We start from the raw sequence: 18,848 nt of genomic DNA on the forward strand, positions 1-18,848 counted from the left end.
CTTGATGAGCTATCCGAGGCTTGAATTCCTCTGCTGGAGCAAATGGCATGCCAGGAATGAGAAGGGCGTAGACAAACATGGGACATTACATCCCTAAAGTTCCTGCATCCCCATAAAAAGCTGAAGAATAGAAAACTCAAGAAGCTGATGAACATTTCACCATCCACAGCATGTATAGTCAGCTTTCATTTATTTCTTTAGTTATAAAACAACTGCCAAAACACAAAGCTTAAAAAAAACACACACAAAATTAAGTTTTTATTCCCTCTTTTGTTGCAGAAAATAAATAATGATCACATATTCCATAAGCTTGCTTATAAAAGCATTTCCAAGAAGGGTGTTAACTGGATTCAACAGTATAATCTGTTTTTTCAATTATAGGTATCATACAGTATTTCATTTATTATTTTTTTAAGTACTGGGGCTCCAGCAATTTTGGAAAAATGCTGTGAGCTTAAAAACCTTATTCCAAGTTATTTTTTAAATAGTTAAACTATAAACAACCGGGTCTTACTTAATTATGCAGAGAATATAGTTCTTCTTTTATAAAAATTACCCAGAAAACTCATAAACACCCAAATCGACATAAAAAGTTGGTCTATCTTTATAGGAATTAACAAGAAGAAAAGAACAAAACACGCTCCTGTGAAATACATCGAATCAGGCACGAACCCTCACAGTTCTCATCCAGTTTGGCCCTCAGGAGTTTTAAGATAGCAAAGCTGTTCAGTCATCTAAACCTATGTTCCTGAAAAGGTAGGACATGGACTCCCCATTGTGAATCCGGCGGATGGCTTCTGAAAGGATCATGCTGATATCCACAGTTTTGATCTTGGGGCACTGGAGCTTCTGGATTTCATGTGGAATTGTATTGGTAACTACCACCTGCAATTTAAGAGAAAATAAAATGAGAGAATCATAAAACCAAGTAGCCTCTGGTTTGGTCTGCAAATCTGATACATTCTCAAATTTCTGAGGTTCCCCTTGACAGGAAACCGGTGGGCCAACCTTCAACAGTGTTTGTAGTTCATGTGAACACTACCCGCACTTTGCAGGTTAAGACTTGACAATCGTGCAAACTATGGCCACTAGGGTGGCCGTAGGTTAAAAATCAGTATGAAGAGCAATCCCAGAGGCAGGCTATACCTAGGCTCTGTAACCACTTAAAAATAACAGCTTTGTTGCGCTACGATTCACTATCATACAACTCACCATTTAAAGTGCACAATTCATTAGGTTTTTTTTTTAAAGATTTATTTTATTTTTATACAAGAACCGGGGTACAGGCCAGATGCGCAGGAGGGTGAGAGGATTCACCAGGGACAGAGTGGGGAACAGAACAGGCAGACCGACTGAAATACACTACTGAGGGGAGCAGCGGACGAGACAGGAGAGGTCTGCCGCACCATGTGGGTATCTCCACGGCCGCCCGGGATCGAACCCACACTGGAGAGGCTGTGGACAGCCTCACAGCACAGCGCTCAACCTCCTGCACCACAAGTTCATATCTTGATTTACTAGCCCAACTACTATTTATGGCATCCTACTCAGAAAGACAAGGGCAAAGCCTCCCCTCACTCCCCTCTTCCACCTCCTAATGTGTTGATTCTGCCATTAGTTTTATATTATTTGTAACTTCATTATCTGCTGTGCAACTACACTTGGTCTATACGTTAACATGAAAAACTGTTCTTTCTAGCCAGGGTGAACACAGGAACCCATCTGGCCATTAGTTCTGACCAACTTCCCCCAGGGAGTAGCAACAACAGGGCACCCTCTCGTGCAGGTAAAAACAGCCATAGGGTGGCCTCTTTCTGAAGAGCTCCTGCTACTTAGGTCTGCTGCTCCTGGTTTTCTGCCTCTTCTCCAAAGTTCACTCTGGTCTGAGAGGCCTGCGCCAGCAGTCCCCTCTACCTCTTCTTTCTAAAGTGCCCACACACAGCACCCAAGAAAACCCCACTTAGCACCACATGTGGACAGACCAGTGAGAACTTCGGTCCTCACTCTTTCCATTTTACGTAATATGTGAATTCTGTGTTGTTGATTTTGCTACCTGGAACACCTTTAACATCATTCTTCATTTTTAGTATGTTTTGTCCAGCCGCGTGAGGCAATACTGATCTGAGCCCTGTGAATCCAGCCTTCCATCTGTGCGAAGGCATCCTGAATCCAATAAACACAGAGCCAGGGTCAGGGAGATCCCACATGGAAGAGTAAAATGTGAGGCTCAGAAAAGCAAAAGGAGTGTAACTCATTGAAGATTCAATACCCAGGCATATAGAGGATAAAACTTCAATTTCTTAAGAGAGAAAAAGAACTGGGCTTATATAATCACCCCCAGTCACTGGCCAGCCTCGGGAGTGAGGTGGACAGACAAGCGGAGAGGGCAAGCCTTGATGACCTTGCCTCAGTGACACTGGAAGCTGCAGGCAGCTTAGGAAAATTGTGCGGTTTGCCTTACTCTCCCAATTTCATACCACAGGCATCTGTACTAGGGAAAGGGCTGGGCTTTGAACCAAGCAAACCTAGATTTGAACCCAAAAGCTGGGTGGTGCAGCTATCTGACCGTAAGAAGTCTCTTAACTCTCCTGATGCACAATTTCTTAGTTCTAAAAGGGGGGCCGACACGCACCCTGCAGGGCTTGGTGGGACTCAGAGAGGCAAAGCACTGGACAGCACTGCACGGACAAGGTGCTAGACTTAGGAGTCACTGAAACCAGTAACTAGAACAATGGCCAAAGTCAGAGGCTCACAGCAGTGAAAGGCAAGCACAACCCTCATTTTGAATCCATTCTTCACTGCCAAACAGTTCTGCTTCCACCTGCTCACTCAGGCCAGGAGGAGGACGCGCACCAGCACACAGCCCGGCCGTTACCTCATCGATGGCAGATTCTTCAATCAGTCGGGGAGCGTCTGAGGATAACAAGCCATGAGTCGCCATCACAAAGATCTTATATGCACCTCTTTCCTTCAGGGTCTCTGCTGCAGCAAGAAAGCTGTCAACATCATCGATAATGTCATCCTGTCAAATTACAGATTTAGCAAAAGGGACATGAACACTTTTGCAAAAGCAGGTTTAGACAACCTGGAAAAGAAAGGATCTGGCTAATATCACATGAAAAATTAGCTGTTTCTCCTACACAGTGCCTGTCACTGCAGGCTGTCTCTCCCCCCATCTCATTCCCACCATGTACAACTGAGCCCTCTCGGTACTGGTGTTCCAGAAATGTCCCTTGAGCAGGCTTCTTAAAGCGTAGAATACTGTTTGAAGATGCTTTTTGTGGGGCTTCCCCACCCTTTTCTTGCTATTTTCCTTTTCCTTATTTATCCCAATTTATTCCACTGAGCAGAAGGGGAATGTGCTTTTTACGTATGTTTTTATAAACAGGAAAACGATTACAATGTTTAACAAAATACCCAGTTCAGTGGCCCTAATCTATGGATGACAGCTTCACAGGCTATCATTTATTTAAATTATTGGTATCACGCATTGTCTATAGTTGACTATATAAACATCACATATGTCTATTACTCTTTTCAAAAGTATATTGGCATTACTGTGACCAAAGGAACAATACACATCTGAAACTTGTAAAAAGTGTTCCTTGTACAATGGAGACTGCAAAGGTAAATACTGGTTATGAATGATGCTCATAGTCAGAGACAACTTGTGAAGGGACAGGAAGAGCAAGCCCAGAGGCAGCTTCAAGGGCAGCGGCCCACATTCTATTTCTCGAGTTGAGTGGAAGTCCCAAGGTATTCAAAATACTAGCATTGGGAAAACTGGGTCGCTACATGCAAAAGAATGAAGCTTGACTACTACCTAACACCATGCACAAAAACTAACTCAAAATGGATTAAAGAACTAGACATAAGACCTGAAACCATAAAATACATAGAAGGAAATATAGGCTAAACACTCCATGATATGCACATCAAGGACATCTTTACAGATACATCACCCAAAGCAGTGATAGTGAAGGCAAAAATCAACAGCTGGGACTACATCAAATTAAAGAGCTCCTGCACAGCAAAAGAGACAATAACCCAAACAAAGAGAAACCCCACCGACGGGGAGAACATTTTTGCACACAACACTAATGATAAAAGACTGATCACAAAAATCTACAAAGAGCTGATGAGACTCAACAAAAATAAAGAAAATAATCCAGTCAAAAAATGGGCAGAAGAGCTAAAAAGAAACTTCTCCAAAGAGGAAATGCAAATGGCCAACAGGGAAATGCAAATCAAAACCACACTGAGATACCATCTCACACCAGTGAGAATGGCACATATTAAAAAAACTAGCAACAACAAATGTTGGCGAGAGTGTGGAGAAAAAGGAATCTCCTGCACTGTTGGTGGGAGTGCAAACTGGCCCAACCACTATGGAGAGCTGTGTGGAGATTTCTTGACCTACTAAACATAGAGCTTCCATATGATCCAGCAATTCCACTCCTAGGTATTTACCCAAAGGACACAGAAACATCAATTCCAAAGAGCACCTGCACCCCTATGTTTACAGCAGCACTATTTACAATAGCTAAGCTTTGGAAACAACCCAAATGCCCAAAAATAGATGACTGGATCAAGAAGATGTGGTACATATACACCATGGAATATTCCTCAGCATTCAAAAAAGATAAACACATGCAATTTGCAGCAACATGGATGGCGCTGGAAGGGATCATGCTCAGCGAAATAAGCCAGAAAGAAAAAGAAAAATACCGGATGGTCTCACTCATAGCAGGAATCTAGAAAACTTAAATAAAGGACCAGGAAAAAGAATAACTATAAGAAAGAAAATATCAAACCCAACAAACAACTATGAACCAGAGACACTCTATGGGTGTGGGGGGCGGGGAAAGGAGGGTTTGGGGTCAAAATAAGGGGGTTGTAATTGAATGGGGAATATAAAAATAAAATTAAAAAAAAAACAAAAAACAAAATACATAGCATTAAATGTACTCCTTTTGTGCACTGGCTTTGGAAGTATTTTAAACAATAGATTTTGTAGCTATTTTTATCAGAAAATAATTTCCCAACTCTTATGGCAAAGAGTTGTACAATATTTAGTTAACAAAGTAGTTAGCAATTGCATATAAACTAACGATAACATTTTTCAATTTTTGAACCAAAGTAAACATTTAATATAAGGTACCAACTTCAATGAGACTTAGCTGGTCACAGCACTAGCCCCCCAAAACTAATGAGTAAGTTAATAGAGTAACAATGGCAAATACCACATTAATAATAAAAGAGTTTACTTACTACGATGATGGCGATCCTTCCTCCCACATCACCAACAACTGTGATTGGGGGCTTCTCTTTGGGAATCAGCACTGGTCAGAATAAAACACACACAAAAAGATTTCTGCATTAGAAAGCAAACCGAAGACTTTAAAAAGTTAATGTCTCATGATTTAAAAAGATGCAAGAAACTAGGAATAGATGGTAACTTCCTCAACCTGATAAAGGGCAATTATAAAAACCACACAGCCAATATCATATTTAATGAAAGACTAAAAACTTTCTCCTAAGAGCAAGAATAAGACAAAGATGCCCACTTTCATCACTGCTATCCAACATTGTACTGAAGGCACTAGCCAGGGCAGTTAGACAAGAAAAAGAAATAAAAGACATCCAGACTGGATAAGGAAGAAGTAAAACTATCTCTATTAGTAGATGATATTATCCTACATAAAAAATACCAAAGAATCCACACACAAAAAACTACCAAAGCTAATATGGTCACTTAACAACGGGGATCAGTTCTGAGAAATGTGTTGTACAGCCCACCTCACACCTGTATTGCAGACCACTATTAAATATGTGACCACTAGTAAACATGTGACTGTACATGAATTCACCAAAGTTGCAACACCGTAAAATCAGTTGTGTTTTTATACACCAGCGATGAACACGCTGAAGAAGGTATTAAGAAAACAAGCCCTTTTACGAAAGCATCAACATGAATAATATACCTAGGAAAAAATTTATCAAGGAGGTAAAAGACCTATACACTGAAATCTACAAAACAGCTGAAAGAAATTAAAGAAAACTTAAATGGAAAGACATTTCATTTTTGTGGATGAGAAGGCTTAATATTATTAAGATGGCAATACTCCCCAAAGTGATCTACAAATTCGATGTAATCCCTTTCAGAAAGCAGAAATGAAATGATCCTAAAATTCATACAGAAACTCAAGGGGCACTGAATAGACAAAACAATCTTGAAAAAGACAAAATTGGAGGACTCACACTTCCCCCTTTCTAAAGCTATTACAAAACTATATTAATCAAAACAGTGTGGCACTGACATAAAGATACAGAATTCAGAGTCCAATCCACAGGGCCAGCAGAAGTGCACTTGTGTCAAACAGACTAAGAAATGTGTTTCAGTTTTTGCCAACTTAAAAAATAAAAATAGAAGAGGTACTTAATTTGCCTTTGGAAAAAAATTAAGTTAGCTTTAAAATCAAAGAGGAATGCAACAAAGAAGGGCCAGGACACTTACTGGGGATCTCCAGGCTAGGGTGGATGGCAGCTACACTCCTGACCATAGGCGGGGAATGCCGTCCATCCACCAAGTCAGACTCTGCATCCTGTGCTTCTCCGTGAATCACTGCAATGCCCAGTCGCAGGCGCTCAGCAAAAGACTGTGCCCTGAGGGAGAATATTAGATACAGTTCAAATATCAGGCGGCATCTGTTTTCTGTTAAAGTCTATGAGAGAAACATTAAGAGAACATAAATAAAATACAATTTCTCAAAGGATTAATGAAAAAAGAGAATAATCTTAAGAGTTTTAGAGTCCAGGATGAAGTATGTGGACCCATGTGGTGGGCAATGGGGGTACCAATGTTCCTAGTTTGCACCTCACAGCTGAGTAAGCATGAGACTTAAACTACCCCCAAGTCTCCATTTTTTCACCAGTAATTGCTAATTTACCTATCTGTGTTCATAATAGTGAGCACCAACTATATGGGACAAATTGCAATGAATACCTACCCACCAAAGTATTACTCATCAAGTTTTTAATAGCTTTATTAGGGTATGATTGAGATACCACAAACTACATATTTAAGTTGAACAATGTCATACATGTATATAAAACACCTATCTATAGATGTTTCCTGGATCCCTTATAATTTCTCCTGCCACCACCAGGCAACAACTGATCTGCCTTCTGTCTCCATAGTTTACCTTTTATAGAATCTCATAAGTGGAATAAAAGTATACAGTACTTTTTTGTCTGACTTCAACACAATGTTTTGGAGATTCATCCACATTATACTGAATATCAACAGGTCATCCCTTAACACTAAGTAATATTCCACTGTACAGATTTACCTCAGTTTGCCCAGTTACTTGCTGATAGCCCTTTGGGTTGTTTCCAGTTAATTATTGCAAAACTGCCATGAACATTCACATACAAATCTTTGTATGAATACATGCTTTGTTTTCTATTAGGTGAATATCTCAGCATTAAATGGTTGGATCATACAGTAGGAATACAGCTGAATCTTTTTTTGAAAGATCAAACTGTTTTCCAAAGTATTTATACCATGAGCAGTGCATGAGAGTTCTAGTTTCTCCACATCCTCAAAAACATTTGGTATGGTCAGTCATTTCAATATGATCTATTCCAAAGGTATGTACTGGCATTTCATTGTGGTTTTACGATAAATGGTGTTGAACATCTTTCCAATTGCTTATTTGTCACTAGTATCTATTCTTTGGTAAAGAGTCTGTTTATCATTTGCCAATTATTATAATTGGGTTATTAGTTTCCTTAATAAGTTTTGAGAATGGGGCCTCTCTAGTGGCGCAAGGGGTTAAGATGCAGCACCACGAAGCTATCCGCAGCCACTGCAGCACGAGTTCAATCCCCGGCCAGAGAGGTGACCCACATGGCGCAGCAGACCTCTCCTGTCTCACCTGCTGTTCCCTTCAACAGTGTATTTCAGTAGATCTGCCTGTTCTATTCCCCACCCCGGTAAATCCTCTCACTGCCCACACCTCTGGTCCAGTTCTTGTATGCATAAATAAATAAATCTTTTTTTTAAAAAGAGGTAAAATATTTTAATAAAAACTGCTAAATATCCTAAAATCTAAGACATAGTATTTGCACATTTTAAATTCAGCCTTTAAGAAGATTTTGAAAATTCTGAGACAAAAAAGAGTTTAGACAAATACAATGGAAGAATCTTCACTACCTTCTGTCTCATCCTAACCTCATAGAGAATAGTACCATAGAGCTGAATTTCTCAAGACAGGCTTTGCAAAGACAGTTGTCACAAAAACTGATCTCTCAGTTGTCCTCTAAGGAAGCCTCCATCTGAAGAAGTCTGCCTGGAATAATGCTGTTTCAATAACTGTTAACCTATAAAATATAATACTTTCAAGATAAGTAAAATCATTACCTGCATACTGATGTTACTTTCTGGATGTTTTATATAACTGAATCATGTAACTTGAATTCTCACCTGATTCCAAAAAGAATCAGGATGGCTCCTGCAGGTTATATTGTTTTATACACTAACAGTCACAGAGGATAAATCCCAAAGCTGCTCAATCTTGCTCCTGGTTGTACAATAATGAAGGTTAATTTGAATCATTGGTCAAAATAAGACACAGGTTGCAGATTTTTTTTCTATCCACGCAGTTATTCTGAAAAAGCAATTCCAGGCAACTTAATAAATCAAGTTATGCTTCTTATTAAAATAACATTATAGGGGACCTCCCTGGTGGCTCAAGGGGTTAAGATGCCACCTATGAAGCTGTCTGCAGCCACTGCAGCACAAGTTCGATCCCTGGCCCAGGTCAGCCAGGGAGCAACCCACATAGTGCAGCAGACCTCTTCTGACTCGCCCGCTGCTCCCCTCAGCAGTGTACTTCGGTCGATCTGCCTGTTCTGTTCCCCACTCTGTCTCTGGTGAATCCTCTCAGCTCCCACATCTCTGGCCTGTACCCCAGCTCTTGTATGCATAAATAGATCTTTTAGAAAAAATAACATTATATTCTCAGATGTCCCCTTTTATTAAAATATTGTTCATTGTCTAAGAACTCTAAACAGTAGCTCCACTTCTAGACTTACTTCATCAATGATTTCTGAATTCTAAGAAGACTAACAAGCACCTTACAACATACTGGTATTTAAATGATAAAATCCTTCCCTATAGTCCTTCTGGCTTATTACAATTAAGATAAGTAGTAAGAGCATTATCCTCACTGATGAGAAAGCTGAGGCTTAGAGAGACTATCATGACTATGGTTCTCACCAAGGATGGCTAAGTCCTAATTAGAAATCCATGGACATCTCAATCCTAGTTTAATTATCTTTCTGCTGCCCCAGTTTATCTTTTAAATTAATCACAAGTGGAAAAAAAAAATTAGTCACAATTTTCTATGGTTAGGTTCCCAATGAAACACTTGGAGGAGGAAGGTAGAAACAATCAGGTCAAAAATGGCAAGTCACTAAGCCAAAGTGCCATCTCAAGCTCTAACCTGGATAAATCTGCAAATCAGGATATCAGAACAGAAGAAAACCACCACTACAGAGGTCTGGGAGACAGAGACAGACACAAAGTCGACTCTACAGTCAAATGCACCTGACCAGAGTTGTCTCACCATACCTTCAATGCAGAGATCAAACACCAAGCCACAACTATATTATTACCTCATCCTGACAAAACAGCCTTTTGTAGCAACGATCTCCATTCTAAACTATTTATTTAATGCAGTGTAACCTATATGACCGTCAATTGTTGGAATCTGGGAAAAAGAGGCTGCACCCTTCATTCCAATATGCCTAATAATCCACCAGGCAAACAGCACACAGGGCAGAGCCTGCAAGCTCCTGAGGAAAGGAGCAATGTCAGTAGTGAGGATCAGCTCTGCACAGGTGTAGCACATGGTGGGCACAGCACCGGGCACAAAACTGGACTCACACATGTATCAAGTGAAAACCAAGTGGATGGGCATGTCAATTTCAATCATAGTTGGCCAACACCCAAATCCCATAATCACAGGTGTGGAAAACACTCTAAGAAGTAATTAGTTGGGCCACTACCTTCCAATAAACAACATACAGCTGAATCATCTTGGATAAGCTTCTTTAACTCTTTCGGTCTATTTCCTCATCTGTGAGAGATAATAAATGCTAACTTCCTAGGCTGAGAAGATCACAGGAGATAATGTAGATGTCTTAGTCAGTTCCGGCTGCCATAACAGAACCACAGACTGAGTGGCTTAAACAACAGAAACTTATTTCTCAACAGTTTGGGTGGCTGGAAGTGAGATCCAGTAACTGGTGAGGATGTGCCTCCTGGTTTGCAGGTGGCCACCTTGTATGCTCACATGGCAGAGAGCAGAGTCAGCAAGCGCTTGTACCTTCTCATAAGGGCACTAAATTCCATCACAAGGGATCTACCTTCATGACCTAATTACCTCCTGAAGCCCCCACTTCCTAATGCCATCACATTGGGGATTAGAATTTCAACAATGAATTTGGTAAGAACACAAGCATTCAGTCCACACTGGTAGATAAAATACCTGACACGAACCATAAGCTCCCTGAGGCCTCTTCCCAGGCTTCATCAGACCCAGTACAATAGGTTCCCCGTTCATCATGGTAGCAACAACAAATATCAAAGACTCTGAGCAAAAGGGTACCACAATGATAAAAACTTTATCACCCATCCATGTATTTTACCAACACATGATGCTAGATGTACAAACTGAAGATTACAGAAGTTACTATAATAAAAGCCCATCCAGATGGGAAAGTAAAAGGAAAACTCATCATATTCTTCTGGTATTTAGTGGTGAAAATGATCAGAATACATTGCTCTCACTTCTACTTCTGCTTAGAGTATTCCTCCTACAAGTGCAACTATTAATAAAACTCTCACTATTTTATATGAAACTAACACAAGAAGACTCTAGAGATGAAGAGAAAGCAGACTAGCCAGGGACCTTGGGACTAGAAGAATAAGACTGCAGACACTTCTCTGGGCTTTCTTTGGTTGCATGACCCCAGACTTGCAGCCAGAGATGCTAGCAACCCCAGAATGGCAACAGGCACAGATTTTAAAAAGCCTGCTCCTCTCTTGGGCCAAAAGAGCAAGAGAGGGACAGACTCACAAGTCTTTAGATTTGAAAACAGTAACTCCCCTCATCCAGACAAATACTACAGAAAAACTTCTGCGCACCTCTCTTGCACATGAGATAAGGGTGGAGAGCAAGTCCCTGCTTCCTTGCCAGTCTACCAGGAGATGCCCCCTAACCCCTGGGGATGGTTTAAGAGAAAGACAAGTAGAGAGTCGGGCCTTCCATATCTACTCCCTAGTTATGAGCCTCAGCTCACACAGTGGCAGCGAGAGTGACACCTGGTCTTCCACAACTCAGCAATGAAGAGGCGTACTTCCCACCCTCACTGAGGCCTTGCAGACACAGAACTTTGACCAACACCCAACAGTAACAAGTAATATGAGTTAGTATCACCATTTCAACTGAGGAATGTTTTGATCTGACTGTAACTACAGAGCTACAGTAGTCAAAATAATATGGTACTAGTACACACATAATGGAATAGAACTGAGAGCTGAAATACACCCAAACATCAAGGCCAACTGATTTTGACAAGTGTGCCAAAGCTAGTCAATGATGAAAAAATAGTCTCTTCAACAAATTGTGCTGGACAACTGGATAACCACCAGGAAAAGAAAGAAGCTGGACCCCCTTTATCCCACATAAAAAAATTACCTCAAAATGGATCAATAACCCAAATATCAGAGCTAAAACTATTAAGAAAAAACAGAGGTAAAACTTACTGACCTCTGATTCAACAACAGATTCATACACGACACCAGGCCATTAAGCGCCAGCAACAACAAAGATAAATTGCTAAGAATGTGGAGAAATCAGAACCCTTAAAATGCTGCAACTTCTCTGGAAAACAGTTTGGTGGATCCTCAAAAATGTAAACACAGAATTACTGCATGACCGAGCAATGTCAATCCTAGGTATACATACACAAGAAATGAGACTCATTTAGGAATCAGACTCACTTAGAGAGGGGTAGTGGCTGTACAACACTGTGAATGCATTAAATGCCACTGAATTGTATGTTTAAAATAGTTAAATGTATGATATGAGATTTTCACCGTAATTTTAAAAAGCTTGTATATCAGAGAAAAAAAATGAAATTAAAATGTCAACACAGAAACTTGTCTGCAAGGGTTCACAGCAATACTATTCATAACAGCTAAAAGGCGGAAATAACCTAAATGTCTATCAATGCATAAATGGATAATCTGTAGTATATCCAGACAATGGAATTTTTTTTTAAAGATTTGTTTATTTATTTATACAAGCACTGGGTACAGTCAGAAGCACGGGAGGGTAAGAGAATTCAGAGCCAGAGTGGGGAGCAGAACAGTCAGACTGACAAAATACACTGCTGAGGGGAGCAGCGGGTGCGGCAGGAGAGGTCTGCGCGCCATGTGGGACCCCCACCAGCGGCTGGGGATCAAACCGGCGATGCAGAGGCTGTGGGCAGCTTCGCAATCCAGCACTCAACCGCTGCGCCACCAGGGAGGCCCAATGGAATATTATTGAGCACTAAAAAGGAATGAATTACTGACAAAGGCTACATTATGGATAAAACTTGGAAACATAAAAGGCCATGTATTATATGATTCCATTTACATGAACAATCCAGGAGAGGCAAACCCAAAGACAGAAAGTAGATTAGTGGTTGCCAGGGGCTGGGGAAAGAAGGGAGAATGGAAAATGATTACTTTTGAGTATAAGGAATTCCAGGATGATGAAAATGTTTTGAAAGTAGAGAGGAGTGGTGGCTGCACAATACTGTGAATGCATTAAATACCACTGAATTGTATATTTAAAATAGTTAAATGTATATTATGTGATTTTTCACCTTAATTTTAAAAAGCATGTATATCAGAGGAAAAAATTATGAAATTAAAATTAATTCAGCCCTTGTACCAATGTTAGAAAAAGCATTTGGAAAATGTTTGAATTCCACAATGAATCTCAGTTTACTTATCAAATGGGCTATGTGGGACTACCATTACGGTTTCTTGAATAGTATTGCTGTGAGGAAGCATGGTTGGCCACCATGCAGGATGCACTAGTTGGTGGTTCAAGAGCATGGTGATTCCATGTTTTACCACAAATGCCAACTCAAATTATTTAATATACTAAATATCATTCTTAATTTATAAGGGAAAACTACTTATCTGTAACACCTTTGAAATCAGTGACCTACTATATGTCAGCTCTCCTTCAGTCTCCAATATTAGCAGGCTGCAGGCCCATGCTGGAGGTGCCTTAGGCTTTCTTTCATTACACAGGATTCAACATTGACCAGTAAGCAAAGGTATTCAGTTGTGGGAAATAATTTTAAAAGTTTTTTTATGGTAAAGCTTTATTCCTACATTTGATTTTGTTTCTTCCCTCACCAATGGGGTGGCTTCTCCAGAAATCATTGGTATATGAAATCTTCACAACCCAAATACAACTTTAAGTAATGTATTAATTAAAATACTCATTTACTCCAGGTTACATGTAACTCACCCCATTTATATGCTTCGGAGTGTTTTAGTTTTGTAAAATGTTACCGTTTAACACACACCAATAAATGACCTCTCGGCTAGACTCAATTCTGTTAATAAATTACTGAATTACTTGTGTGACAGGCAGTAAACAACTACAAAGCATATTCCCTGGTGTTCTAAATTCCAGACTGGAAGATCAACAAGTAAGGGAAGCACTAGGGTGGGATTCCCCAGACCTGGATGGCTTTGGTCAAGAAATATGACTGGCAGCCGCAAATTGGGCTGTGGGAGGTAGGGGAAAGAAAAAAACAAATGATTAGTTTATAAATGGAGTTGGAAGAACAATCTTTCAAACGATCAGTCCACTGAATAAAAATAAGGGATATCTCAGCATCCAACCATTTACAGACTGTATCCCTCAGTGGCAACAACTGAAGTAGAATCCAAAAACACCCAAGAGCCAACCGGGGATAGGATGCTTGGATGAAGAAGCAAAGAGTGGTTGTGAGCTCCCACCTACCTCTTGGCTGAGGCTGGAGATTTGGCCACAATTACTGCATTCCTGTAATCTGGGATCTGTGACAGACAAGAAGTCAGGGGTCACTGCCATGTTGCCATGAGATTATTCACACCAACACCCGACAACATTCCAACAGACTCAGATATGTCATCTAGTCACCTCAAATTTATCCAAAAAGAGAAAAAGTCCAAAGTAAAGTTTTCCTTTGGAAAATGAAGAAATATTTACCTAGGCAAAATTATTAAGGTATGAGTCTCACAGATTTCTTTAAAGAAAAAAGTAGGTTTAGTTAGTTAGTAACTCATATCTAAGTGCCAGCAAAACCTGATAACATTCTGTAAAGATGTTTACATAAAATCAACAGGAAGTCCTCTCACGAAACCCAATTACATGTAATTTCATAGTGCAAGGACGATATCCATCCAACCTGAATCACAAGTAATTGTCAGATTCCAAATAAGTGCAGTCCAAACAAGTGACTAATGGGATCTCGTTCACGGCATATGGAAGAAACCAACTTGTTAAAGAACAATCAGCCCAGTGTTCTTTTACAAACATGTTAAGAGCCTTTCAGAAAATAATTAAAATATCAGTCTCCTCTGGAATCTTTGGCTGTTGAACATTTGCAATGACTCAGCATTAAAATGAGATGCTCTCATGCATGCAGAAAGACAGGAAGAGGGCAGCAGGGTGTAACTTTCATATGTGTAAATGAAAAGCTCACCATTGGAGGAATGTTATTTTCTTACAAGGCAACAATCAAATGCTTTATGGGACCTAAGAAAGGAAGATTACCCCAACAACCCAGTAAACAGAAGTTGTAAGAGAAGTGAACTGAGGAGGACTGCCTAACACATGCACAGCAGCACAACCAAAACAGGAGAAACAGCAAAGCTCTAGAACAATAATCCCCCTTTATCCACGGTTCTAGTTACCCCCAGTCAACTGTAGTCCAAAAGTATTACAGGTAATATCAAGTTCTATCAAGTTCTCCTTTCTCTCCTAGTTTTTCTCTCCTTTCTCTATCTAGTTCTCCTATCAAGTTCTCCTTTCTCTCCCTCAACCAAGGATCACATTCAGATAAATAATAGTGTATATTTATTAGAGTTTGTAAGTCTCTTGTGGAAAACTTTAAAGAAAATAACCAGAATACTTTATATTGTTCTCTTCCAAAAATACCTACATCCATTTTCACAATGTTCATTGCTGGAGGATGGGGAAGGCCAATACTCTTGACAGAAAAAAAGTTCCTCAGAAACCTATAGACTGTAAAAAGAGTTGCCTGGACGTTTTGAAAAACCTAAAGCTAACATAAAATTCAGTGAAAGACTGAAAGCTTTCACCCTACAGTCAGGAAGACACAGATGCCCACTTTCTCTGCTGTTGTTCAACATGGTACTGGAAGTTCTAGCCAGAACTATTAAGAAAGGGAAAGAAATAAAAGGTACTCTAACTGGAAAGAAAGAAGTCAAATTGCCTCCATTCACAGATGAGATGATCTAATATGTAGAAAACCCTACACATACAACACAAAAGAGCTATTTGAGGTAGTAAATGAATTTAGCAAAGTTGTAGGTACAAGATCAACACACTAAAAACAGGTTGTTTCTATTCATCAACAATGAACAATCTAAAAGGAAATTAAGATAAAATTTTGGGCCTCCCCTGGTGGCACAACGGTTGAGCGCTGGGCTGCAAAGCTGCCCACAGCCTCTGCAGCGCCGGTTCGATCCCCAGCCACCGGTGAGGGTCCCACATGGCGTGCAGACCTCTCCTGCCGTGCCCACTGCTCCCCTCAGCAGTGTACTTTGTCAGTCTGCTGTTCTGCTCCCCTCTCTGGCTCTGGTGAATTCTCTCACCCTCCCACGCTTCTGACTGTGCCCAGTGCTTGTATAAATAAATAAATAAATCTTCAAAAAAAAAAAAAAGATAAAATTTGCATATATGATAGCATTCTGGAAATAAATTTAACCAAGGGAATGAAAGACTTGTACACTGAAAACGGTAAAGCAATGCTTAAGAAAATCAGAGAAATGTGAACATGTGGAAAGAGATATCATATTCATGGTTAGAAGACTTAATGTTGAGATGGTAATACTGCCCGATGCAATTTATGATTCAATACAATCCTTATAAAAATTCCAACAACTTTTGAGCAGAAACAGAAAAGCCAAACCTTACATTTATATGGAACTGCAAAACCTGAATAACCAAAATAATCTTGAAAAAGAAGAGCAAATCTGGAGGACTCAAGCTCCCCAATTTTAAAACTTACTCTAAGGCTACATGCAGTAATCAAAACTGGGTATGGTACAGGCATGAGCTAAACATACAGAACAAAACTGAGAGGCCAGAAATAAGCCCAAAGAGCTATAGCCCATTTTTTTTGACAAGAGGTTTCTGACATTCAGTGGGGAAAAGAATACTTTTTCAACAACAACTAGACAACCTACGCACAAAAGAATGAAGTTGGACTCCTACCTCGCATCCTATATAAAAATTAATTCAAAATGGGTCAACCTAAATATAAGAGCTAAAACGAAAACCCACAGAACAGGGATTGTAAATGTTTATGTTTTGTTGCTTTTTTAGATATGATAGCAAAAGCATGAGTTAACAGAAGAAAACATATATAAATTAGACTTCATCAAAGTCAAAATCTTAGCAAAAGAAAAAATAAGTTGCAGTTTTAAAGAATCTAATGGTTACCAGAGGGAACAGAGGTGGATAGAGGGTGCAGGGGAGAGGGGCAGAAGTGGGTAGTGGCACAGGTGGTTTGGTGGAGGGTGAGTGGAACACATGCACATATGGAAGAGCAAAAATGCAACCCCAAAATTAAAATAAATTTTTTTTAAATTTTTTAAAGACTTAAGAATAAAAAAAAATTTGCAGATTAATCATTTTTAAACACAATGAATTTTTTTATATTATATATATATATATATACCCCACAACTTCTTTTTTTTTTTAAATAATAAATTTTATTTTTATATTCCCCATACAATTGCAACCGCCCCATTCTGACCCCAATCCCTCCCCTCCCGCCCCCCACCCCCCAAAAAGTGTCTCTGGTTCATAGTTTTTTGTTGATTTTGATTTTCACTTTCTTATAGTTATTCATTTTCCTGGTCCCTTATTTAAGTTTTCTAGATTCCTACTATGAGTGAGACCATCCGGTATTTTTCTTTTTCTTTATGGCTTATTTCGCTGAGCATGATCCCTTCCAGCACCATCCATGTTGCTACAAATTGCATGTGTTTATCTTTTTTGAATGCTGAGTAATATTCCATGGTATATATGTACCACATCTTCTTGATCCAGTCATCTATTTTTGGGCATTTGGGCTGCTTCCAAAGCTTAGCTATTGTAAATAGAGCTGCTATAAACATAGGGGTGCAGGTGCCCTTTGGAATTGATGTTTCTGTGTCCTTTGGGTAAATACCTAGGAGTGGAATTGCTGGATTATATGGAAGCTCTATGTTTAGTAGGTCCAGAAATCTCCTCACAGCTCTCCATAGTGGTTGGACCAGTTTGTACTCCCACCAACAGTGCAGAAGAGTTCCTTTTTCTCCACACCCTCGCCAACATTTGTTGTTGCTAGTTTTTTTAATATGTGCCATTCTCACTGGTGTGAGATGGTTTCTCATGGTAGTTTTGATTTGCATTTCCCTGATTGCAAGTGATGTTGAACATTTTTTCATATGCCTGTTGGCCATTCGCATTTAAACACAATGAATTTTATATGTATAGAGTAAATAGCACCTTAAGCAGAACACATCAAGTTTAATCTTTTATGGACAGCCTAAGAAAATGGAAACATATCTTTTAACATTAAGCAGAATGTTAAAATTAAAAGGTTTGCAATAGCTTACCTCTTCTTGAATATACTGTAATAAGAAGGGAGATGCTCTTAAATTATCAACAGGAATGTTGAAGAAGCCCTGAATTTCCTTCTGGTGTAAATCCATAGTAATAAGATGTGTTAGACCTTTGGAAAGAAAGCAGACACAAAAATATAAATAAGTTGAAAGACATATGAAGTAACTACTATATAAATAAGGTACTACAGATAAAAAATTACTTTTAGATGAATAAATTACTTTTTTTTAACTTTTTTTTTTTAAAAGATTTATTTATTTAATTATTTATGCAAGCACTGGGTATAGTCAGAAGCGTGGGAGGGTGACTGAATTCACCAGAGCCAGAGCAGGGAACAGAACAGGTAGACCGATGAAATACACTGCTGAGGGGAGCAGAAGGTGGCAGGAGAGGTCTGCATGGCATGTGGGACCCTTGCCGGCAGCCGGGGATCGAACCGGCGCTGCAGAGGCTGCGGACAGCTTTGCAGCCCAGCACTCAACTGCTGTGCTACCGGGGAGGCCCTAGATGAATAAATTATTAAAAACTGCTCTCATCAAAAATAGTTAGCACCTTTTTTTCATTATAATGAAAATGTGAGACAAAGGTAGATACACAGGTTTCCACCCCTCATTCTGGCCCACTGGTCCTAAAGCCCTTGTAATTTCCTGAGTGAGCACTTTTATATCCTGAGCATTTTTGGTTCTAATATTTGATTTTTTACCTTATCCCTGACACAGAGTTCTTAAACCCCTTGGAATTTGGGTGATAGAGGTGAGGCTGGGTACTGGAAAGACCAAACCGTGATTAGCAGCTGGGGACTTTCAGCCCCAGCCCCCACTGTCCAAAGAGAGGAGAGGGGCTGAAATAGAGTTAATGCCTGAT

At 39.7% G+C, this 18,848-nt stretch overlaps 1 protein-coding gene across 6 annotated transcripts in view; it reads right to left on the minus strand.

Moving 5' to 3' along the window:
* Positions 1-236: 236 nt before the first annotated feature.
* PRPSAP2 (phosphoribosyl pyrophosphate synthetase associated protein 2) overlaps positions 237-18,848 on the minus strand; it is a 32,908-nt gene continuing 14,296 nt past the window's right edge. For all 6 annotated transcript variants that reach the window (XM_037492078.2, XM_037492080.2, XM_037492077.2 and 3 more), the window contains 6 exons: positions 17,978-18,093; positions 14,106-14,161; positions 6,518-6,666; positions 5,272-5,342; positions 2,876-3,022; positions 237-885 (listed from right to left, as the gene is read on the minus strand). In XM_037492078.2, the coding sequence (XP_037347975.1) occupies positions 727-885; positions 2,876-3,022; positions 5,272-5,342; positions 6,518-6,666; positions 14,106-14,161; positions 17,978-18,093 (698 nt within the window). In that variant the 3' untranslated portion in view covers positions 237-726. The remainder of the gene's footprint in view (positions 886-2,875; positions 3,023-5,271; positions 5,343-6,517; positions 6,667-14,105; positions 14,162-17,977; positions 18,094-18,848) is intronic.

Source organism: Talpa occidentalis, unplaced genomic scaffold (assembly GCF_014898055.3).
Source record: "Talpa occidentalis isolate TD23 unplaced genomic scaffold, MPIMG_talOcc4v2.1 talOcc4.7, whole genome shotgun sequence".
Taxonomy (NCBI): Eukaryota; Metazoa; Chordata; class Mammalia; order Eulipotyphla; family Talpidae; genus Talpa; species Talpa occidentalis.